This window comes from Rhinichthys klamathensis, unplaced genomic scaffold, assembly GCF_029890125.1.
Source record: "Rhinichthys klamathensis goyatoka isolate OS25496 unplaced genomic scaffold, OSU_Roscu_1.1 h1tg000025l_1, whole genome shotgun sequence".
NCBI classification, from domain to species: Eukaryota; Metazoa; Chordata; class Actinopteri; order Cypriniformes; family Leuciscidae; genus Rhinichthys; species Rhinichthys klamathensis.
Window position 1 is genome coordinate 637054 of NW_026606576.1, and position 25889 is coordinate 662942.

A 25889-nucleotide genomic window follows, 5' to 3' on the forward strand; every position below is an offset into this window, starting at 1 on the left:
AAACAGCAGCATTTACCCTCTCTGTCATTGCAAGATTGTCAGATTCACTTTCACCCCCTTCATGTAACATGTACTCACATTTGTGAAGCTACTTCTTCGCGAAGACTTCATAGATCCAACATTTTGAAACATTTTTTTTTTTTTTTAAATCCCTCCATTTTCCTTTCCCTAACCCTGGAGTCATTCGCATAATCCCACACAATCCTCAAAGAGCTAGTAATTATGCTAATAAAAAGACAATGGAATATACAGTACAAGTTAAAAGTTTGGACACAACGAAAATGTTTCTTAAAATAATTTATGTAATATGATCTTCCAGGATGGATGTATTGCAGCTGATACCGGGAACATCTCCAACACGGGTTATTCACTGGTCCGGACAGAAATACGCTTGAATATTTAAATGTATTTATTTATTTTTTAGGTAGAGCTGCACGATTAATTGTTAAAAGTTTGCGATCACGATTCAAACACCCACACGATTTCTTTCCTACATGACAAACGGTCCAGATCTGAGTTGCCGCTGATCCAGAGAGAGCGGTTATCGTGTTATAAGAAACTCAAACAGTCTTTTCAACCAGTTTCATTATCTCTGTGTTAAAATAATTCAAATTATCGCAGAAGTACTGGGGTTAAAGTTTATAGTTTGCATAAACACTGATGTCTACGGTAGTGATCAGTTACATCATTACACCAATAGGTGGCGACAAGAGACTGTTAAAAATGTATTTGTCTTTGAATAATTCATTCAAGAGATTCTTTAAAAACGCTTATTCATCCAGTAATGAAACCAGTGAAGTCTTGGAGCGAGTCGTTGGGTGTGCTGGACTTGAAGTGGTGCAGATCGATCGGTGGATGAGATTAAAGTCCAGCACACCTAATGAATGAAGTCCAACACACCTAATGAATCATTCCTTCAGTTCAAACTGAAAACAAAACAAAACAAAAATTCAAATGTATTAAATATTTTTTAAATAGCAATTAACATTTTGTCAGAACCTCTAGTAAATGCAGTTCAGAATTGTGAACAAATAATAATATTTAGCCAGAATCGTGCGGCTCTGTCTGTCTGGCCACTGCATAATTCTCATGCCTCCTTTTGTGTTATTTTACAGTTTTGATGACTTTACTATAACTCCACAATGAAGAAAATATCAATAAATAATGAGTGGTTATGTCCAGAAGTCTTGACAGGCACTGTGTGTGTCGGAGCAGTTTTCATGCTCAAGCGGAGAGAGAATAACATGCCCGTGTCACGAAGAGTAGTTCTGGAAATAATGATGAAAAAGCACTGCAAATTTCTTACAGCCTTTCACAAGCGGCCATCGTGATCATGTGATCATGTGCGCATGCAAGCTGTTTCTCTGTGTGTGTGTGGCTCATTTTCATCATCAGCAGGAGTGTTAACTCGCTGTCCTCATAACTCGCCCATTTAATGCACAACCAGTATGACAGTACAATCCCGTGTCTATCTACAAGCTCCCGTATGTGTGTGTGTGTGTGTGTGTGTGTGTGAGTCTAGGGCATGGCCATGGACAGCGCGGAGGCGTCGCTGCTGCGCGGGTCCTTGACGCCGATGATCAGGTCGTTGGTCCTGCGGGTTCCCTCCACCAGCGAGATGATGTCCACCTTCTGCACCACGTGGCCCTTCTGGGTCAGAGACGCCTCGTCCGCCGGCAGGAAGAGCGCTGCACACACACACATCAGAGCAGTTACAGCGCAACGCCACCCGGACACTCACACACGAGCGGCGCATCACACTATAGGACACACATGAAGGGCACAAAACAGGGCTCTTGCATTTCAGATTGTGCTTAACCTTGAAGAACTTTGATGCTGCATTTTATATTCTCTGTTCGTGTGAGGTTTACAGTCTTCATAACAATGGTACCAACATACAGCATGTATAAAAACACTTTAAAGTTTGTCATTTTCAAGCATTAATCAAATCAACAATGTTCATCATATTAAAAAGCCAAACGTTGGTTTGCAGTTATTGATTTAATTCCATATATTGGGCAAGGATTTATTGCGATTAATCGCATCCAAAATAAAAGTTTGTGTTTACACAATTTGTGTGTGTGTGTGTAAAATTAATTTGTGTATATATAATATATAAAAATACACACACACGCATGTATATATTTAGGAAAATGTGTTAATTTATATTATATGTATAAATATGATGATTACATTACAACTTGTGTACTTATTATTTTTTTTATAATGCGATGATTTATTATTTGTCTTTCCTGTAGAGGATATAAAGTGTGTACTTCTCAGTGTTTCAATTGTTAACATTGGCAGTGTCCGAAATCTCCACTCAAACCACTACTCCCTAACCCCTATGTAGGGGGTAGGGAGTAGAGCACTATATAGTGAGCTCACCAGCAGCATAATAGAAACAGCACTTTCGGACACTACTCGATCGTCTCTCGGCGCCGTTGATTAAACGCGCCATCATCTGTCAGCTGGTGCCGAGCCAGCTCTGGGCTAAATAGATTTTTTTTTTATAAATACATTACATTATATTGAGGTTATTTCTCCAAAATTGTAAAATTAAAAGTCATTTCTGGCCGTTTCTGTTATAATGCGTTACTCCACACATGATTATAACTTATAAACATAAATAAAATGAATACACATATTTCATATATTTTCATTTTGGCGCCACACCGTTTTCTCTTGCCTGTCGACATTAGGGAAAAAAAAAACAGATCTACGTTATCAAATATCTTGCTCATAATACTCTTAATAAAACAGCTTTTAGACTCTGTGGAGATGCCACTCAATATGAATCTTTTTTGTTTGTTTGTTCTCGTGATTCAGAAGATTTTGCGGATTAGCAAAAGAAACAGGATTTCTAGACACAGAAAACGACGTGCTGTTCTTGCTACGCTAGCGAGACGTCGTCAAATTGTAAGTTAAAGATGAAGATGATGCTGATAGGTCTTTTACGATCAGCGCAATGCATGATGGTATGTAGGGCTTGGGTTAGTGACCATTGGTTGTACACTACTTTTCAAAATGCATTCAGGGATACATTGAGTGGACTATATAGGGTATAATAATCATCACTATACATTCGGACAGCACTACAAAATGGCGAGCTCACTGTATAGTCCACTATATAGTGAGTAGTGGGAGATTTCGGACACAGCCATTAACAATTTTTTAAAAACTTTTTACGAAGGTTTCGTGTTAGTAAATTTTTCTAAAGAAATTGATACTTTTACTCAGCAAGGACACATTACATTTAATAAACGGACAGTAAAGATATTTATAATGTTACAAAGAAATAAATGTTGTTCTTTTTGAACTTTCCACTGTTTCCACGAACATATGAAGCAGCACGACTGTTTTCAACACTGATAATAATAATCAGAAATGTTCTTGATCATGAAATCCTCATATTAGAGTGATTTCTGGAGGATCATGTGACACTGAAGACTGGAGTAATGATGCTGGAAATTCAGCTTTGATCACAGGAATAAACTACACTTTCCAATATATTCACATAGAAAACAGCGATTTTAAATTGTAATAATATTTCACTGCTTTTACTGCATTTGTGGTGAAATAAACACAGAGACTTCTTTCACAAATCTTGTTTTTGAATGGTAGCACTATAATATAGCAGTGTAACTCACAGTCCACCAGGAGGGTGTTGTTCTGGATGAGGGGATGGAGTCTCCCGTAGGACACGCTGTCACTCATGTTTTTGCGTGATGACAAGACATTGATCAACACCTGCAGAAACACACAGCAGAATGAGAGGCTGGCGAGCGCGGCGAGGCGAGGTGTGTGATGTGACGCGCCCCGGGGCCGGCCTGACCTGAGCGATGCCGCTGGCGGCGCGGTCCGCGTTCGAGGAGCCCAGGGCGATGTAGGTCCCACACACCCCCACCGACGGCCTCACCACCACCGGCATCAGGAACGAGGCGGGACGCTTGCCCGGCTCGACGGCGTTACGCTGAGGACACACGAGCAGCGCGTTACGAGCCGGACACACACTCAAACACCACTGAGTCCGAGCGGGCAAACACTGGAAACGTCTACGGTAAAACACTGTTAATCGGCTCACAAAGATCACATACGGTGAGAAACTCATAAATGTGCAAGTTTTGGAAGTGAAACCCCCCCCCCCCCCCCCCCAGCAATCTTACACTTTACAGAGAAAAATCATAAACAGACATTCCCAGAATACTGTGTGTAAAGCTTCACATTTGATGGTTTTTAATTTAAAGGGGTGATGAACTGAGAAATCAAATTTTCCTTGAGCTTTTGACATCTAAGAGGTCATCAAATTATAATAATATCCTGTAAGTTTCAGAACTGAAAACGTCCTTGTTAGTCCAATAAAAGCTTTTATTGACACCAGCCTCAGCAAACGACTCGTTTTTCAAAGTGGGGAACTATGACGACAACGAGGATAAAACACCACCCCCGCAAGAGAAGATCAACGCCTACTTCAACACGGACGGTTTAGCCCCGCCCACCGATTCGCGCATTACACCAAACTCATTATAATATGCAAAACTGTTATCCACTCACAGCAGTGGGCGTTTACTTCCAAGTCTTCAATGCGAGACGCCCATAAAAACCGAGCGTTTTTGAGCTAGGCTCAAAACTAGGGTAGAAAATAGCCTATTACTTATTCATTTTGATGTTTTTGAATGTAAAAACCAAGCGAACGTCATAAGTTGACCTCAGACAACAATATAAAACAATTTAAAAAGCCAGTTCATGACCACTTTAAAGGGACATTGTGTAGGAATTTCTCCAATCTAGCGGTGAAAATGTATTTTGCATTCAAACGAACTGTGCTCTTCTGCACCTTGCTTTTTCAAATGCGCGTTGCATCTACGGTAGCCGTTACGTGCCAAAAAGCTATTCCAGGATGTCTTCAATAGCACTTCGTCGAGTGTTCCTTCGGGTGAACAGGTTTGTTATTTCAAACAAACAGCAACAACGAACAAACGAATGTTACAGTATGAATTACTGACTGTGAAAAAATGAACTATTGTAATAAGTAGTTATGCATTATTTATTCGTTATATTTTTTGAAGTACGTGCATTGTTAGATATCATCATCTGATGATTCAATAGTAGGGAGAGGAATAGGATTTTTTTTTTGCTGCGTTCAGTCACGTGACGCTGGCTCTGAACGAAAATGCGCTCTGGAAACGCGTTGGCCTAGTACTTTTTATCCCTCTCTGCCATTATAGTTTTTCAAGATGGCGGAACGACATGGAAGCCTCCGTGGACCTACCGTCCCGTATATAAAGATAATAAATCCTTCGTTTACGAGGATGAGTCAGATCCTTGGCAGAGGTATTTGTACACCATTTAGGACACATTTATGAATAAAAATATTGATTTTAAATAATAAAATACCTAAAAAAAAAGTACACATTGTCCCTTTAAATAACCAATTCATCTTTGTTTTTTCATATCATTTATGTACATTAGGGTTTTATGTGAAATATGTTGTTAAGTGAATGTTTATTGCATTATGTAAGTGTAAACCATGATGGTGTTTTATGATGATGCATGTATTTAGGTATGACACTTCATATTTAATAGTATTTACTTCGGTTAATAGAAAAGCTACTTTGATTCATCATGTGAATTTATCTGTTTTTAAGGTGGTTGTTAGTTTATTCTAAAAAGTAATAAACATTTTAGTAATTTGGTGTGTTAACATTACTTAAATTGGTCATTTAATTTAATTAGGTAAAACTTCAAATCTTGACACCATTCTTTTTTCGAGTAAAACCGTGGCAACCACTTTTTACGGAAACATTTTAGAGTTGAAACATGAGTCTTGATAAATCACACCCGTCTCTGACAATAATACGCTCTAAAAATAGTCTTTTTCAGCCAATCAGAAAATCGTCTTTTTCAGCCAATCAGAAAATCGTCTTTTTCAGCCAATCAGAAAATCGTCTTTTTCAGCCAATCAGAAAATCGTCTTTTTCAGCCAATCAGAAAATCGTCTTTTTCAGCCAATCAGAAAATCGTCTTTTTCAGCCAATCAGAAAATCGTCTTTTTCAGCCAATCAGAAAATCGTCTTTTTCAGCCAATCAGAAAATCGTCTTTTTCAGCCAATCAGAAAATCGTCTTTTTCAGCCAATCAGAAAATCGTCTTTTTCAGCCAATCAGAAAATCGTCTTTTTCAGCCAATCAGAAAATCGTCTTTTTCAGCCAATCAGAAAATCGTCTTTTTCAGCCAATCAGAAAATCGTCTTTTTCAGCCAATCAGAAAATCGTCTTTTTCAGCCAATCAGAAAATCGTCTTTTTCAGCCAATCAGAAAATCGTCTTTTTCAGCCAATCAGAAAATCGTCTTTTTCAGCCAATCAGAAAATCGTCTTTTTCAGCCAATCAGAAAATCGTCTTTTTCAGCCAATCAGAAAATCGTCTTTTTCAGCCAATCAGAAAATCGTCTTTTTCAGCCAATCAGAAAATCGTCTTTTTCAGCCAATCAGAAAATCGTCTTTTTCAGCCAATCAGAAAATCGTCTTTTTCAGCCAATCAGAAAATCGTCTTTTTCAGCCAATCAGAAAATCGTCTTTTTCAGCCAATCAGAAAATCGTCTTTTTCAGCCAATCAGAAAATCGTCTTTTTCAGCCAATCAGAAAATCGTCTTTTTCAGCCAATCAGAAAATCGTCTTTTTCAGCCAATCAGAAAATCGTCTTTTTCAACCAATCAGAATCGCTCTCAGACGGCATATCGGGGTTTGCTGACATGACTTTCTGTGGAGCAGTTCTGCAGAAAGGGCACGTCTTTTGGCGGAAGCAAACTAAATAATTCAAAGCACCTTTTAACCCTAAATGGCACAACAGGATGACTTTAATTAGCAAAATCAATGGATGCAGAAAATAAAAACCCTTTAAAAGTTGAATTGGCAGTTGTGGTGAAGCGTGTGCCAGTTTCAGCCACGCGAGGGCATCCGAGCGTACCTGATTGAAGGCCGCAGAGCCGTGGGTTTTATTGGGCCAGGAGAAGTCCAGAATCTGACTGTTGAGGAGGATCCCAGAGGGCGTCACGATGCGACTCCCAAACGGCCGGTTTAGCGAGCTAAGACCATAAATCACATCATTCATGAATGTCAATCAACAACTAGTTCAGCATAAGTGAGGGGTGTCCAATCCGGCTTCTGGAGGGCCAGCCTCCGCATCTTTAAAACACTTGGTTCAGGTGTGTTTACCGGGGTTGAAGCTGGACCGGACACACACACACACTCTCTCTTCCAGTCACTCACGCACCTCATAACAGACACGATCAGGTCATCGGTGCCCATGATCATGAGCTGGCTGGCCACGGCGCCCTCCTGCAGCTCGTACGACGGGACGTAGTGCTCGGCGGCCGACGCCTGCGAGTCGTTGATCATTTCCCGGAAAACAGCAGCCTGGGTTTTGCTGTCAAAGCCATGAATGTTCAGCCGATGACATCGAAAACAAAAAATATATACAAAAATGCTATGAATAAACTGATCTCTGCCTTGAAAAACACACTGTTAGAAAAGAAAATGTGGATTCTGATAATTGTTTGAAGGATTTTGCATCAAGTCACCTGAGCATCTGCGCCACCAGCTCAGAAACCGAGTCGTCCAACACGGGGTCTCCCAGTCCACTGGCCTGGGACAGAGCGATCTTCAGCGCCTACACGTCCAGCAAACGAGACCGACAGCAACACTGAGCATTACATGAGCCTGAGCGCCACGGCTACTCAGAAAAACACTTAAAGTCATTTAGTCAACTGAAAGAAATTTAAATTTCAACTAAAATACAAATTATTTATTTTAGCTAGTTGCCAAGGCAATAGGTTTCATTTAAACTTGATGTACTAAAACAGAAATGAATAAAAACTACATTTCAAAAACAAACAACTAATAAAAGTGACAAAAACATACATTTTCTAAAACTTTACAATTTAAACCAGAAAGTACAAAAAAAAATAACCAATTTAAAATATTAATAAAAATTATAATAGTTTATACTAAATATCACAAATTGAAACAAAATTAACACCATTTTGGGTGAGCGATCCCTTTAAGGTGATCACATGACACTTCTCATTACACTGACTTCCATGATTCATACGCATGCGAATCATGCAGGAAACGCAAGATGTTTTGTCTTGTTTTCTGGGGGGAAAAATAAAAATGTAGTGAATTATCTGCCAATGGGGTAAGACAAATAATCATAATTCAAACGGAAACAAGACTATTTTTCTTACCCCATTGGCAGATCATTTTGCTTGTTTTTAAGCAAACTCACTTCATTTAGATTTTTTTCCCCAGAAAACAAGACATAACTATGGAAGCTTGTTTCCGCCACAGAATGAAAAATAAAAAAGGTAATTGCGAGTTATAAAGTCAGAATTGCGTGATATAAAGTCAGAATTGTGAGTTATAAAGTCAGAATTGCGAGATATAAAGTCAGAATTGCGAGATATAAAGTCAGAATTGCGAGATATAAAGTCAGAATTGCGTGATATAAAGTCAGAATTGCGTGATATAAAGTCAGAATTGCGAGATATAAAGTCAGAATTGCGTGATATAAAGTCAGAATTGCGAGATATAAAGTCAGAATTGCGAGATATAAAGTCAGAATTGCGAGATATAAAGTCAGAATTGCGAGATATAAAGTCAGAATTGCGAGATATAAAGTCAGAATTGCGAGATATAAAGTCAGAATTGCGTGATATAAAGTCAGAATTGCGAGATATAAAGTCAGAATTGCGAGATATAAAGTCAGAATTGCGAATTGCGAGATATAAAGTCAGAATTGCGAATTGCGAGATATAAAGTCAGAATTGCGAGATATAAAGTCAGAATTGCGAGATATAAAGTCAGAATTGCGAGATATAAAGTCAGAATTGCGAGATATAAAGTCAGAATTGCGAGATATAAAGTCAGAATTGCGAGATATAAAGTCAGAATTGCGAGATATAAAGTCAGAATTGCGAGATATAAAGTCAGAATTGCGAGATATAAAGTCAGAATTGCGAGTTATAAAGTCAGAATTGCGTGATATAAAGTCAGAATTGCGTGATATAAAGTCAGAATTGCGTGATATAAAGTCAGAATTGCGTGATATAAAGTCAGAATTGCGAGATATAAAGTCAGAATTGCGAGTTATAAAGTCAGAATTGCGAGATATAAAGTCAGAATTGCGAGATATAAAGTCAGAATTGCGAGATATAAAGTCAGAATTGCGAGATATAAAGTCAGAATTGCGAGATATAAAGTCAGAATTGCGAGATATAAAGTCAGAATTGCGAGATATAAAGTCAGAATTGCGAGATATAAAGTCAGAATTGCGAGATATAAAGTCAGAATTGCGAGATATAAAGTCAGAATTGCGAGATATAAAGTCAGAATTGCGAGATATAAAGTCAGAATTGCGAGATATAAAGTCAGAATTGCGTGATATAAAGTCAGAATTGCGTGATATAAAGTCAGAATTGCGTGATATAAAGTCAGAATTGCGTGATATAAAGTCAGAATTGCGAGATATAAAGTCAGAATTGCGAGTTATAAAGTCAGAATTGCGTGATATAAAGTCAGAATTGCGAGTTATAAAGTCAGAATTGCGAGATATAAAGTCAGAATTGTGAGTTATTAAGTCAGAATTGCGAGATATAAAGTCAGAATTGTGAGTTATAAAGTCAGAATTGCGTGATATAAAGTCAGAATTGTGAGTTATAAAGTCAGAATTGCGTGATATAAAGTCAGAATTGTGAGTTATAAAGTCAGAATTGCGTGATATAAAGTCGCAATTGCGTGTTATAAAGTCAGAATTGTGAGATATAAACTATTCTGAGAGGAAAAAAGTTAGTCTTATTTTTCCTTAAAATTGGCCTGATTACTCGCAATTGCGAGTTTATATCTCACAATTCTGAGAACAGATGTCAGAATTTCGAGATATAAACTCGCAATTATGTGTTATAAAGTCAGAATTGCGAAGTGAAGTGAATTATCTGTCTTTTTTTCTCACAATTGCGACTATTTCTCACAATTGCGACTTTATATCTTGCAATTGCGACTATTTCTCACAATTCTGACGTCATATCTTGCAATTGTGAGATAAAAAGTCGCAATTATTATTATTTTTTTTAATTCAGTGGCGGAAACAAGCTTCCATACATAACATCCTATGGCATTGTTACTCATCTAGTAAAAGCATCTTGATTTAAAGGGATACTCCACTTTTTTTGGAAATAGGCTCATTTTACAACTCCCCCAGAGTTAAACTGTTGAGTTTTACCGTTTTTGAATCCATTCAGCCGATCTCCGGTTCTGGCGGTACCACTTTTAGCATAGCTTAGCATACATCATTGAAGTGGACAAGACCATTAGCATTTCTAAAAGAAAAATGACCAAAGAGTTTCGATATTTTTCCTATTTAAAACTTGACTCTTCTGTAGTTACATCGTGCACTAAGACCGACGGAAAATGTAAAGTTGCGATTTTCTAGGCTGATATGGCTAGGAACTATACTCTCATTCCTGCGTAATAATCAAGAAACTTCACTGCCGTACCATGAGTGCAGCAGGCGTAATGATATGACGCAGCGCCTGAAAATAGTTCCGTTGTGTTGACGGAAGGTGGCCTATTTTCAGGCGCTGCGTCATATCATTACGCCTGCTGCTCTCACGGTACGGCAGTGAAGTTTCTTGATTATTACGCAGGAATGAGAGTATAGTTCCTACTAGCCATATCAGCCTAGAAAATCGCAACTTTACATTTTCCGTCGGTCTTAGTGCACGATGTAACTACAGAAGAGTCAAGTTTTAAATAGGAAAAATATCGAAACTCTTTGGTCATTTTTCTTTTAGAAATGCTAATGGTCTTGTCCACTTCAATGATGTATGCTAAGCTATGCTAAAAGTGGTACCGCCAGAACCGGAGATCGGCTGAATGGATTCAAAAACGGTAAAACTCAACAGTTTAACTCTGGGGGAGTTGTAAAATGAGCCTATTTCCCAAAAAAGTGGAGTATCCCTTTAAGAGTTTTTAGATATTTGGACTGGAAATAAGACAAAAATACTGAGTAAGAAAGGCATTTTTTGCAAAGCCTGCATCAAAGAGAACAGGACTCTCTTTAGTCAGTGTGAAACACATAATGGAAAGAGCAAGCAGACAATAATCTGATTACTAAGTACACACACAGCACTATTGAAAGCAATGCGGCCAGTGAAATGTGAGGCGCGTACCTCGGCGACCCAGTGGTAGATCTGTCCCCGGGACACCTGGCGTGTGATGTTGAACCCCTCCAGGATGTTGAGCGCGGAGAGGAGGGCGGCTCCGGCGTGCGGCGGCGGGGGAACGAACACCCGCTGGCCTGTCAGAGACACACAAACACCCTGTCAGTAACACTGCGCTGCAGACAGGCCTGGCCTCACTGGAGAACTGAGCCATCACAGGCTGCAGGAAGAGTATAGCATCGTATAACACCCATGCAGAAGAAGTCTAGTCCTCTGATGCTCTTCATGGTCTTTTTAACCCGCAAATGACTTTTGCATGAAACTTTGTACAGCTCTCAACCCTTTCTAGACCTACCATTGTAATGACAACATTAGTGAAAAAAAAAAAAAAAATTCAGTGCAAAAAATGCAAAACTTTGACAAAGAAAGGGTCATTTTTTATTGTTAGAATTGTGATTTCATAATATTTAGATATGAATCCAACTGGAAAAACTTGTGAAAAGATATATTTCAGTTAGTCAAATAGCATATAGTGGAGCTCTATAGCCATCTAGTGGCTAAAATTATAATGTTTTACTTTTAAAACTAAATTTTCCTAAAATATGGGCAAAATTTGTACACTAAACCATTTAAAATTATCCATGTTATCCCCATAAATGACATTTTGAAATTTGGGTCTTTTATAAAGTGAATTTTACATAAAAAGTTGGTTTTGTATAAAAACCTATAAAAAAAAAAATACTTTAAATGTATTGACATAAATTTAAAATATATCATAAATCCTCCAAAAACTGCACAAAAGTTGAGTAAAACATTAATAAACAGAGTAAAATTACATTTGTAAAAAAAAAAAACTATTATTCTGTTACAAAATTACATGTTATTGTCTGGGGTCCCTGGAGACCCCAAATGAAGAACATTAGAGGGTTAACTAATGATGACCCAGTAATTTGCATGCTAATAAGCAACTAGTTAACAGTGAGAATTGGAGCGCTTGTTGCCGCACCGTTGCTAAAAAATAAACTTTTAATTGAGTGTGTGCAGTTATATTTTTCTTCATAAAGCAATAAGCCACGCGAAACCGTCCATTATAGTGATTGTACCACAGTTCTTAGAAAATAAAATAAAACTTCAGTAGGCAACTGTATTTTGTTTAGGGTTGCCAAGTAAGACATGAACTTGGCACATTAACACACAAGTGTGTGTGCATTTAACAACGCCTTCAAATACAGATCATTTCATCAGAAGTCAGAAATGGAACGACCCAATTTATGTTGCTCATTTTACTATTTGCATTTTATAGAGTTTATACTCTGTTGTTCTCACATGTAGACTTCAAAAGGGAAACAATAGACCTTTACCATAATCCATGCGTCGGAATAGTAGAGACGTAGAGAAACAAAGTTGAAACATTCAGTTATTGTACAGGAGTAAATGTTGGTGTTGACTTAGACTTAATAAACAATCTTTCTTCTTTTTCGAGTGTTTCTTTTCCCGGTTGCGAACAACAACACTCGGATGGCTCAGGGATAGTGATGATGTGTGAACAAAAGGTGTGTTTTCAATGAATCAGTGAAACCCAACAGGTCGAGGTGGCCAGTTACACCATTATACTGCCATAAAGAGCTCAGCCATTATTTATGGATTACATTGTACATTAACTAATATCAGTTACTTTAATACATTAGTATGTTTTCCATGGACTACGTATTAACTTTTAGCCAATTTCCATACAGATACTTCCCTTAGAATGACTATTGTGTACTTTATAAAATACTGCTGAACTTCCCCTTGCATTTCTCGTCCACCCAGTTCTGAGTAGTCAAGCAACAACAATAATTGTGCACTACTTATGAAATTGATACAGGCTAAAGCAGAAGGGTGTTTTAGTGCTCTACTGTTGGCAGTCTCTGCTTCGCAGCTGTGAAGGGCAACAGAGCTAAACTACTGCAGTAAATCAGGTGATAAACGGCCACAGACAGACATTTCAAAGACTCGTCGGCTCTTGTAGAGCTGCTTGCTATAAACCGATGGGTATTTACCCTGGTAAAGAGTTTGCAGTGGCTTCTGTATGATGGTGGAGTAGTTTTTGAAATCATCCTCTGTCAGCACGCCTCCTTTAGCTTGAACCTGCTCACAAAAACACACAGTAATGCTACTATTATAATATGTTCTGTTGTTAAGCTATTAGTTATTGAAAACACCTGCAAAATGGTTAAAATGCCAGTGTTTAAAAGCGTTTAAATAAAAAAAATATGAATACATTTTATAATAGTATTTATAGTATGGTCTGGTGAATACTCGATTCTGATTGGCTGCAGGGTGTCCATTAAAAAGTGATAGAGGACACCTAGTAAAGGAGTTCTGGCAAAGAGTATAGAAGAACAAGAGGCGAAACTCTGATGCTTTTTTGGTAACAGCCACTAGGTGGCGCTTCGGTAGCGCGGCCGCCATTTTGGGGTGAAAATTCCAACTGGAGTTGCTGGACAAGAGCACAGATAACAGTTTGTTGAGGTAGTTTTTTCTTGCATTAGTGAGTATTTCCATTTTATGCAACTTTACACATTTACTACTATTATTAGTTACCAACTCCACTAGGCCTGAAATATATTTTGTACGTTTTAATCCCCTGGATCATGCTACAAACATGATGATCTTATAGAACATGACGCATTGCTGTGTCCGTTATCCTTTACCACTTTGGACAGTGGCTGTGTTTTTTTGTTTACATAGTCTTGCTTTAATGGTCATTAATATAAGATAGTACTGCAAAAAACAGTTTACTGTAAAGCTATTCTATTGCTGTTTATTTATGGTCCAACATTTACATTTTAGTACAATTTATTTGGTGAATATTTCATTGATAACTTATTTTTGTATGTAACGTTATGTGTACCTTTCTGGAAAACGGTCTAACGTTATTCTAACTATATGAACTGATATCACTTTATTCTTACCTGTCACACTTAATATGGAGAGTAACATAACGTTATTAAATCCTTGAAATTCACTGTCTCAAGTTATGTGGGGGAAAAGGCCTGGTTAAGTAGCAACTTCTTTTTAACTGCTATAATGTTAACTGTTGTGAGTTAAAATAATCACCTAATTATTTCAACCTAAAAATGACCTCTGCACTGGACTAAATATATGTATAATATATGACTGCCGAGTCGCTTTCACCCCAAAATGGCGGATGCGTAGGGCTGCTGCTGGGCGCTGGTGTTGCAATGGGACGTTCTATTGGCTTTCACTTCTTGTCAATATACGTTCTTTGGTTCTGGTGAAACTGACTGTTTACCGTTAGAAATTAATAAATAAATGCGCTGGCTACATCAGCTGTGAGTAACCATAGCAACAGGCAAACAACGTATTAGTTTACAATTTATTGTATCAAAACAAACATCTAGTTAGCTGTTATACACATAGATATCATATAATAAAGGCTAGATCTCTCGTCCGCGCTGCTGCCCAATGGAGGTCGACATCCGCACGTGGCGGCCATCTTGTCACAGGCAGCTCGCTCACTCGTAACATTGTGTTTTAATGGTGCATGTACTTTTAAATAACCATAACTTGCTCAATTTTCTACCGATTTTCAAACGGTTTGGTTTGTTATAAATGTCAGAGATGTAGTTATGACACTGCATACATATGAATAATTATAACATACTGTTGAGTTCGCCATCATAACATAAAGGGTAGAAAACCGGCTAAAACATGACGGAGGAATAAACTCACGGAGCCATCGGGTTTCGTTTGACTGTCGTGCACACTCACACAGGAGCATGCAGTCATTTTATTAAATTGGAACACCTGAAAAACATTATGAACGAACCACACCCCTTAGACTCACACCCCCTTAGTCAACAGTCATAATAAGAGCACATTCAAGGTCACCAATGTTCAACACCCCCACTTGCTCTTAGGCTGAATAACATACATTTATCATGTACATTTACATCACACCAAAAATAAAACACACAAATCTATCAAGCATGACTTTGGTTACAGGTTTGGTCAGAATATCTGCAACCATGGCTGCTGTAGGACAATATTCAATAGTTATCTTTCCATCTTCAAGTGCAGATCGAACAAAATGATACTTAATGTCAACATGTTTACACCTTTGACGGCATATGGGGTTCTTTGACAAAGCAATTGCCCCTTGATTGTCCTCATAAATTGTCACTGGTGTGTAAACACATTCATTGTCCATTTTGTTTAATAACTGGACAAGATATAGGCTTTCCTGTGCAGTAGCTGCCAAAGCCATATACTCCGCCTCACATGTGGAAAGAGCAACTGTGGATTGTTTCTTAGATCTCCAAGAAATAACAGGACCAGTGGCAGACAAACCAAAACAGTAACCAGTTGTACTTCTTCTATCATTTTGGTCTGCTGCCCAATCAGCATCACTAAATGCAAAGAGATTAAGATTTACATCATTTCTCCTATAAGACAATTCCTTGTTCACAGTTCCCTTTAAATATCGCAATACATGCTTAGCTGCTACCCAGTGTTGGTTCTTTGGTTCAGAAAAGTGTTGTGACAGCTTACTGACAATGAAACCTAGATCTGGTCTAGTACAAGTCATTAGATAGATCAAGCTACCAACCACTTCTCGATACCGCTTTGGATCAACACGTTCACCTTCATTATCAAATTGCATTCTGTTTTCGCATGGAGTTGACCTTGGTTTACAATTAATCATATCAAACCTCTCCAAAATCTTAATAATGAACCTTTTCTGGTTCATTTTTATCTCACCATCTCCTTGTGCAAAATCAATACCCAGGAAATGTGTAAGTTTACCAAGATCTTTCATTTTAAATCTTTCCTCCAACATTCTTTTCACATTTCTGAGTATCTGACTATCACTTGCTGCAATAAGAAGATCATCAACCCAGACTATCAGTATGATTCTCTCACCTCCAATTTGTTTATTGTAAACACAATGATCAGCAGGATTTTGAATAAAATCATTTTGAATCAGAAAATCATCTAGCATTTTATTCCAATTCCGCCCTGACTGTTTCAAACCATAGAGTGATTTGTTAAGTCTACAGACAAGCCTCTCACTTGTTTCTGACTTGACCTCAAACCCTTCTGGCTGTTCCATATATAATTCAGTATCAATAGGGGCGTGCAAATATGCAGTCTTTACATCCATTTGATGCAGTTCTAAACCATATTGAGCTGCAATTTGCATTAAACTACGTATTGATGTCATGTCAGCAGTTGGAGAAAAAGTTTCATTATAATCAATGCCTGCAACTTGACTATACCCCTTCGCCACATACCGAGCTTTGTATGTTGTCCCAACTGGGTTTTCCTTCAATGTGTAGACCCATCTGCCTCCCACTATATTTTTACCTTCAGGTAGTGTTGTAAGGGTAAACGTATCATTCTCCTTAAGAGAGTTCATCTCCTCCTGCATGGCCTTACTCCACAATTCTGACTCTGGTGAACTTATAGCCTCCTTTAGAGTGTGGGGTACATCACATGCAACTCTATAACAATAATCAATACTGGCTAGTGCATGGTCATCATCACATTTTATTCCACACTCATAATCCCTCAAATACTGTGGAGGCCTCTTCTCTCTCTGTGGATAACGCCTGCTCTCAACACTTTCCCTTTCACCTGTGTTGGGGTTTGGGTCACACGTTTCAGATCTTATGTCCTGGGGATTTATTAATTCTATTTTCTCAGGTTTTGATAGGTGAGTTTCGGCGCTCTCCCTACGCACATCATCTTCACACGTTAACTGATCTGTCTGAGTGTGGCATTCTGTCCCACTCTTTGTGATAAACTCCACCAACCTACTTTTGTTCACTTTTCCTGAGTCTGGATAGAAAACTAGATATGCAGGGCTATTCTTGTCATAACCAATGAAAATCCCTTTTTCACATCGAGAGTCTAACTTTTTCTTGTTCTGTTTGTATGCATAGCACTCTGACCCAAATATTCTCATTCTTGAAAGATCAGGCTTCTTTCCAGTCAGCATATAGTATGGGGTCTGTTCTACACGTCTGTTATAACATCTGTTGCGAATAACAGCTGCAGTCTGGATTGCGTACGTCCATAACATTTTTGGTAAGCTACTCTCGATTAACATACACCTTGCCATATCAAGCAAAGTTCTCCAGCTCCTCTCAGCTGTCCCATTCTGATGGGGTGAATAGGGAGCTGAGGTTTCATGTCTAATTGCATTTTTGCTGAGCAGGGACTGAAATTCCCTGGATGTAAACTCGGTGCCATTATCAGATCTCATACATTTAATTTTACCATAAGGTGAAACATCAGCAATGAACTTCTCGGTTCCTTTGACTGTATCACTCTTTGCTCTCAAAAAATATGTAAAGATTGCACCTGAATAGTCATCAGTAAAGGCCAAGATATACCTGAAACCATCTTTTGCTACCGGCTCCATAGGTCCAGCTAAGTCTGTGTGCACAAGTCCAAGGGGAACTTTTGCTTTTTCATCTGCCTCCCTGTTCCTGCTCTGAGCAAACTTTCCCTGTATGCACACTTCACATTTTAAATTAGACATTTCAGTTCTACCTTTAATTTTCATCCCCTTTGTGACATTTTCCAGCTTCAACACATCCTCATAATTACAGTGACCAAGAATTTCATGCCATGTGTGGATATCGTAACATACATGACATTGATCAACATCGTCTGTAACCGTGCTTAAATAGAACAGTCTATCATACACCTGAATGTCAAATGTTACACCGTTCTTATGAACAAGTCTGTTCTGACCTTCTTTGAAAATGACCGTCGCTCCCTGGGACGTCGCTGCCTTGACTGAGAAGATGTCCTGTGGAAAAGATGGGACGTACAACGCCCCCATCAGCATCGTTTCCACCACTTGACCATTGTTGTCTCTCAGGCGAACTTTGGCCGTACCTTTCCTCAAGGCGATACCGCTGGTCCTCTCTCCATCAGCCAGCTCTAGGATGTGCTTATGTGGCTCAAAACTTTCATCAAAGTCCTTGAACTGTGTCATGTCCCGGATGATATGCGACGTGGCTCCTGTATCAACCATGAGACCTTTTTCCCTCACCTCGCTGGCCAGGACGGCATCCACTTGGCCCACCTTAAAAGCAAAGGTGTGGTCCTCCTCATCCATCACCTGCTTCACGTTGTCCCGCTTTCTCCACTTGCAATTCACATCCCTGTGCGTGGAACTTTTACAAAAATTACACCACTGTCGCTGTTCTCTATGCTCACTCGTAGTAGAAATGCACTCCACAGCCTTATGTCCCTTCTGTCCGCAGTTGAAACAGGTCAATTTCATATTCCACCCGTCTCTTGCTTTCACCTTCATCACGCTGTCATCCTCTGAGCAAGCAGCACTAAACTTTTCTGTGCTCTCATAACTCCTCAGCTTTGTTTTGAACTCCGTGAAAGTTATCGTTTCATCACTTTGGGTTATGTGGATGGAAAATAGCTTAAAAGAGTCCGGTAGGCCCTTCAGAACCATTGCAATCAACAAGCCATCACTTAAAGTCTCTTCCGCATTTCTCAAAGCTGTAATAGCGGTCTCTGCGCGAATGACATAATCTGTGACGCTCTCATTGACAGCTTTCTGAAGAGACGTAAGCTCTGTGTATAAGCTGATCACTCGTGGTTTCCCTTTACCAGCATAGTGTTCTCTCAGAATCTTTAGCGCCTTTCTTCCATCATCCGCTGCATCTCTCATCACAAGGGAAAGGCTTTTATCATCCAACAGCTGAATCAGTTCTGCATACGCGTCCTCATTTTTCTCCGCGTCTTCTTCTACACCGTCATCATCAGGTGGTTCGCTCAGTATGGTGCTCTTCAAACTGAGCAGACGCAGGTGCGCAAGAAACTTAGTTTCCCACAGTTCATACTTTTTCTCATCCCCGTCAAAACATAAACGGTTCCACCGGCTTCCAAACTCCTTCCTGGGCCCATAACCTGTTGAGTTCGCCATCATAACATAAAGGGTAGAAAACCGGCTAAAACATGACGGAGGAATAAACTCACGGAGCCATCGGGTTTCGTTTGACTGTCGTGCACACTCACACAGGAGCATGCAGTCATTTTATTAAATTGGAACACCTGAAAAACATTATGAACGAACCACACCCCTTAGACTCACACCCCCTTAGTCAACAGTCATAATAAGAGCACATTCAAGGTCACCAATGTTCAACACATACACTCACCGGCCACTTTATTAGGTACCCCATGCTAGTAACGGGTTGGACCCCCTTTTGCCTTCAGAACTGCCTCAATTCTTCGTGGCATAGATTCAACAAGGTGCTGGAAGCATTCCTCAGGGAGTTTGGTCCATATTGACATGATGGCATCACACAGTTGCCGCAGATTTGTCGGCTGCACATCCATGATGCGAATCTCCCGTTCCACCACATCCCAAAGATGCTCTATTGCAGTGGTTTTCAAACTTTTTCAAGAGGGACCCTTTTTTTTTTTTTTTTTTTTTTAGGCGACCCATAGGCTTGTGCGCAGAATTTTTTTCTTTAACCTTTCTTTAAGCACTTTTTTTAACCACTTTACTTTTGATGATGCACGTGCACTTGCTGATCCTTGACGTGATTGCAACGCAAAGTCGATTCTGAAATAATTTGATCAAGCTATAGGCCTACATACAGGACTTTTAACCAATAAATAGCTTATCATTTGCTGAATGCTTAAAAAGTACAAATACACAAAACATATTCCACAACAAACTCTTTAAATGTAATATTAATTATATACAGAACAAGAATAAAAAAATAACAACTAAACAAGCCAAAACGAAATAATTTAAAGGGAAAGTAAAAGGGGCATTATGCTCACGTAGCCTAACTCTCTCATTAGAATCAAAATATTTTAACATTCGCGATGTATTTGATGGTAAACTATTCTTTATTATAGGCGTTGTAGCAACTTCACTCACGTTGCAATATCGACAGTAAAAAAAAATCATCCTTTTCACATGCGCAAAAATGTGCTTGGAAACATCACAGTTGAGCGGTGCTTACGCTGAATGGTACGAATTGACTATTTAAACAGAGCAGTGTGATTTTTATATTAGGTTGACTATTTTATTGTCATATTTTTATTTCGGCTATAATGAACAGGCTGCGATGTCAAGCCTGGAATGGTGTATTGTGTGTGTGTGTGTGTGTGTGTGTGTGTGTGTGTGTGTGTGTGTGTGTGTGTGTGTGTGTGTGTGTGTGTGTGTGCGTGTGTTTGTGTGTGTGTGTTTGTGTGTGTGTGTGTGTTTGTGTGTGTGTGTTTGTGTGTGTGTGTGTGTGTGAGGCGCGGCACTGGGAACAAAAAATATAGGCTACTCCGTCGTTCATACAGGACATCATTCAAACTGCAAAGTGTTTATTTATACTTGTGTACACTCGACACAACATTGTTAAAACACAACATTGTGGTTTTGTCAAACTGTAAACTCTTGTCAAACTTAACTGTCACCCAACCAAAATCACACACAATTTAAAAGCAAACTTATTTATAATTCAAATGAGAATAGGGCTGTCAACGAATATTCTAAATTCGAATAGGCCTATATCGAATAGTTTTAAAAAACAGAATTTCGAATGTGAAAATTAATATTTGAATGTGGAAAAACACGCCCGCGGTATCAGAGGCGCGGCTGTCTGCTTTGCGAGTGGGCGCTGAGGGATCAGGGACAGGTCACAAGAGTCGCACTGGCACAGCTGAAAGTTTTTTATTTCTTATTCTTATTTATTGCATGAATAAGGTAGGTTAGATACAGCAGTTCCATGCATCGCAGGCTTCACTGGTTTGATTATTTACCGTTTCATGTCAAGGAAAAGTTCCATGTTTACCACAGCACAGCTCGCTCGGGGCGTTCAATGTCGGTTCTTTAAAACTTCAATTAATGTTAATAATATTTGTTTCAATCACTGAATGAAGCCTGCTATATTTGGGACAAGAGTCGCGGCCTTACATTGCTTGCACAAAACTCTTGATCAGCACTCAACATTTGTTTATCGTTGTTGTTGTTCATTTAAACCGTTATGGGCAGAGAGCGTGAGGTGAGGGAGAGAGAGAGAGAAAGAGTGCCTAGCGAGAGTGAGGTCTGCGGTCTTGGCCATTAGTTGATTTAGGCTACTTGTTTTTGTGTAGGTAATACGTTGTCAAATATGTTTAAACTTAAATAAACTACCTAAACAAGTAGTTATGTCTCTTTGTATTAATTTGACCTGTTATTGACGTAATGCGCGTCATTGACAAAATGCACAACCAGATGTTCGAATAGTTCGAATATAGCCTATGTGTTTTTTAAGAGGGATTTTTTAGAACGTAATTTTTGAGTAGCCTAATTTTGACAGCCCTAGGAAGGAACGACGAGTGTTAGTGTGTTGTTGCCGATGGAGCGAACGTGTGTGTGTTGCGGGTGGAGCGAACGAGTGCGTGTTTTGTGTATATTAATGAGAAGGGCCTGCTTATTCTGCATAATCTGGTCCCAAGCCGGTTCGCAGGACGAGAGGGCAACACGCATGTCAGGAGAAGCATTCAGTTTGTTTCGTTGTTTCAAAGCTATTATTATTAATATTAATTTAATTAGAAAACGGAATTTTTTTTTTAAATCACTGGCGACCCATTTTTTAATTCTCGCGACCCACCCGAGGGTCGCGACCCAGGGTTTGAAAACCACTGCTCTATTGGGTTGAGATCTGGTGACTGTGGGGGCCATTTTAGTACAGTGAACTCATTGTCATGTTCAAGAAACCAATTTGAAATGATTAGAGCTTTGTGACATGGTGGAAGTAGCCATCAGAGGATGGGTACATGGTGGCCATAAAGGGATGGACATGGTCAGAAACAATGCTCAGGTAGGCCGTGGCATTTAAACGATGCCCAATTGGCACTAAGGGGCCTAAAGTGTGCCAGGAAAACATCCCCCACACCATTACACCACCACCACCAGCCTGCACAGTGGTAACAAGGCATGATGGTTCCATGTTCTCATTCTGTTTACGCCAAATTCTGACTCTAACATCTGAATGTCTCAACAGAAATCGAGACTCATCAGACCAGGCAACATTTTTCCAGTCTTCAACTGTTCAATTTTGGTGAGCTCTTGCAAATTGTAGCCTCTTTTTCCTATTTGTAGTGGAGATGAGTGGTACCCGGTGGAGTCTTCTGCTGTTGTAGCCCATCCGCCTCAAGGTTGTGCGTGTTGTGGCTTCACAAATGCTTTGCTGCATACCTCGGTTGTAACGAGTGGTTATTTCAGTCACTGTTGCCCTTCTATCAGCTCGAACCAGTCTGGCCATTCTCCTCTGACCTCTGGCATCAACAAGGCATTTCCGCCCACAGAACTGCCGCTCACTGGATGTTTTTTCTTTTTCGGACCATTCTCTGTAAACCCTAGAGATGGTTGTGCGTGAAAATCCCAGTAGATTAGCAGTTTCTGAAATACTCAGACCAGCCCTTCTGGCACCAACAATCATGCCACGTTCAAAGTCACTCAAATCACCTTTCTTCCCCATACTGATGCTCGGTTTGAACTGCAGGAGATTGTCTTGACCATGTCTACATGCCTAAATGCACTGAGTTGCCGCCATGTGATTGGCTGCTTAGAAATTAAGTGTTAACGAGCAGTTGGACAGGTGTACCTAATAAAGTGGCCGGTGAGTGTATATGTTCAAGCATTCAGAATTATAGCCATGTTAATAAGGTTTGTAAGAAACCAAACCGTTTGTAAATCCGTCAAGATTTCAGCGAGATAAGAGGATTTGTGTTCATGCTGATCACTCATCTTACATCAGAGCCTGCCTGTGACCAGATGGCCGAACGGTGATGCCGGAAGTGACTCCGCCGTAAGACATCCAGCCTTTATTATATGATATCTATGGTTATACATAGCCTACTAATACAACAATGAGCGACTTCGTTATTACTTTTAACCTTTTTGGAGAATTTGACATAAAATACGTTAGCTTTCTGGCTCGTAAGTTAGCTAAACTGAAGGGCTCTACGAGCTGAGCGGACTAAAACCGTCAGGCGTAACCAGGGAAACCAAGTTATGGTTTGTAAAAACTTTAGATTTCGATTGTAAAACTAATTAAAATATAAACTAATGTTTTAAAAAGGTGTTATTTGGCAAGTGACCATGGTATAAGCGGGTTAATGCCCTTCGAGATCTCCATTGTCTAGGTAATAATGGACTTCGGCGGAGGCAACCGTCCGTCGCGCGCCTCGCCGTCGCCCATGAATACCTGACAATGGACACCTCGAAGGGCATTAACCCTTACATATAAATAATACTAAAATAACATTAGAGACGTACCACTGATGTCATTTCCTGAGTCAGATTCCCACTGTAGAACTCTGAGATTCCATTGGCTGCAATCTTGTCCAAAATGGCCGCTAGATCCAGACGTTTAGCGAGGAGTCCCGCGAGTGGAGCCTGACCGCTAGGCAGGAACAGATCTCTGAAAGCGTCCGACACATTCTGCTCCTTCACTTTAGACAACGCATCAGCTGGGGAAAGATGAAGGAAGTTACACCAACCTGCTTCAAATTCAGCATAAAAACTAAACTGACACGTTTACTTTTCTTGCTACACATTCTTCCGAATTTCTTTTCGGCTGACATCTCGAAGCCACTTACTTTTCAAGCCTGCATACTATGGTTGTCAAATGTACTGCTAGTAACGAGGCCAAGCAACAAAAAAAAAAAAAAAAAAAAAAAAAAAAAAAGTTGACGAGCGCTTGTTTGAGTGCTTTCTAAGCCACATAAGTTTCTATTTACAGTGGCTACAATGCTCAGCGCTTGTAAAAACACAATCACAAACACATCTGTTGAGCACATGAACGCACTGGCCAATCAGAGGTGATAGTCAGTAAGTTAGTCAGAATCCACTCAACTCTGAAAACGCACAAGGTGTTTTGTTCAACGGGAGCCGCACACTCACAAATCCTTTCATTATAAGCCTACCAACGAAGTGTAAACAACACCATGTAAATACGAGATGCATTTTACAATCAAGACAGCTTTTTTTATTATAACGTGAGTTTCTGCAGGAGTGTAGAATTCAGTGAGCTTGTGTTTTAGAGATTGACAGCCTCAAGTCTTCTCTTGCTTGCCGGTTATTACCCATTTACAATCTGAATACAACTTTAGTTTTTCAAGCTGCTTAGTACACTGCGAAGTTTCTGGATCGACAGCCGTATTTAAATGTGTGACTGAGTCAGAAACTGCGATGAATGACAGTAATAACCATCGGATAGGACAAAATGGGAATAAAAAAAAAGTACATTATTCAACAGTTTTTGCTCTGGTATCGAAATTAGCACAGAGAACCGCAACATTTTACTGGTATTGGTACCGACTACTGTAATTTTTGTACCGTAAAAACCCTATAGACCTGTCCTGTAGTAGACTTCAGGCATGCGTGTCACGTGTGTGTGTCACGTGTGTGTGTCGCGTGCTCACCCAGCTCGTGCGTAACGTTGAATCCATCCCTCGCCACGTCTGCAGCCGAAGTGATGACGTCTTTCCACGACAGTCTAGAGAAGGGCGAACACGCACCACGGTCAAGCTGTTTTTCCATCATTTAAAGTGACAATTGATACAAATATGAAAAATGATTCTCTATTACTCAGTAAGACGTCTACTACTTCAAGTGGGTGCACAGTAGGATCTATAGGACCTTAAAATTGTCCACAATATCCCAAAACCACAAGTAGAAGTCTTATTTCCAGTGGCATAAAATGCCTAGACAAGTCATACAAGTTAGCAATCTAATTTTCTTCTTTAAGAATAGTTATACCTTTTTAATTCTGTTCCTTTAAAACATGCAGTCACGGGCAAAAAGGGTCCATTGTCTACTGTCAATAGTGTAGCGATGTATGAGGCACAGCTCTCACAGAAGACACTTGCAAACAAAGCAGCTTTCTGTTGGTCAACACAGCGAATCTGTGTGAGCAACATGAACTTGTTGCTAAATATGCGTGTGGAAATCTTTCAGCCCAGAGTGACATTCCCAAATCATGTGATTTCCTAACTCCACATTGGACTGGATTTATAACAGAAAACACCAGCCTGAAACACCCGTTTGTAGTTCTGCCATTATTTCTGTGACGTAGCTGCGTCACCATGTAACACATCTCCATAATACCCGCCCCTTTGTACTTATGGTTTATTATCAAAAATTATGACCATTAAAATACCAGCCTAATGACTGATATAATAATGAGAAGGATGACGTGTAGTTTCAGTCTGCTGCCTCAAATGAATTACACAGACATGGCAAAACAAATGAAAATAACCAATAAAACACAGACCTACAACACACCCATTATTCAGACAAATGGAGTTGGGGGGACTTTTTTTTAACTATAAACCCATGACAACAAAGTACTGTTTATATAAATACTCCATCCTGTTATCACATTCATGATCAGACATATCGCTGTATAATGCACATATATATTTCATTTTAAGAAGTTATGACAGAATATGCATGACAGTCTGGGCAATTGACCAATCAGAGCAGAGTAGACCAATCACAGCAGACTGGGCCATCTGACCAATCAGAGCAGAGTAGACCAATCACAGCAGACTGGGCCATCTGACCAATCAGAGCAGAGTAGACCAATCACAACAGACTGGGCCATCTGACCAATCAGAGCAGAGTAGACCA

General features: G+C 39.5%; 1 protein-coding gene across 1 annotated transcript in view; it reads right to left on the minus strand.

Annotated features, from left to right (window-relative positions):
• Positions 1-1430: 1430 nt before the first annotated feature.
• LOC130077846 (glutathione hydrolase 7) overlaps positions 1431-25889 on the minus strand; it is a 30620-nt gene continuing 6161 nt past the window's right edge. The window contains exons 6-16 of the mRNA XM_056243207.1: positions 24680-24753; positions 23532-23725; positions 13261-13348; positions 11228-11355; positions 7580-7668; positions 7273-7425; positions 6967-7084; positions 3836-3973; positions 3651-3750; positions 1523-1688; positions 1431-1488 (exon numbers count right to left, since the gene is read on the minus strand). Coding sequence (XP_056099182.1) covers positions 1473-1488; positions 1523-1688; positions 3651-3750; positions 3836-3973; positions 6967-7084; positions 7273-7425; positions 7580-7668; positions 11228-11355; positions 13261-13348; positions 23532-23725; positions 24680-24753 — 1264 coding nt within the window. The 3' untranslated portion in view covers positions 1431-1472. The remainder of the gene's footprint in view (positions 1489-1522; positions 1689-3650; positions 3751-3835; positions 3974-6966; positions 7085-7272; positions 7426-7579; positions 7669-11227; positions 11356-13260; positions 13349-23531; positions 23726-24679; positions 24754-25889) is intronic.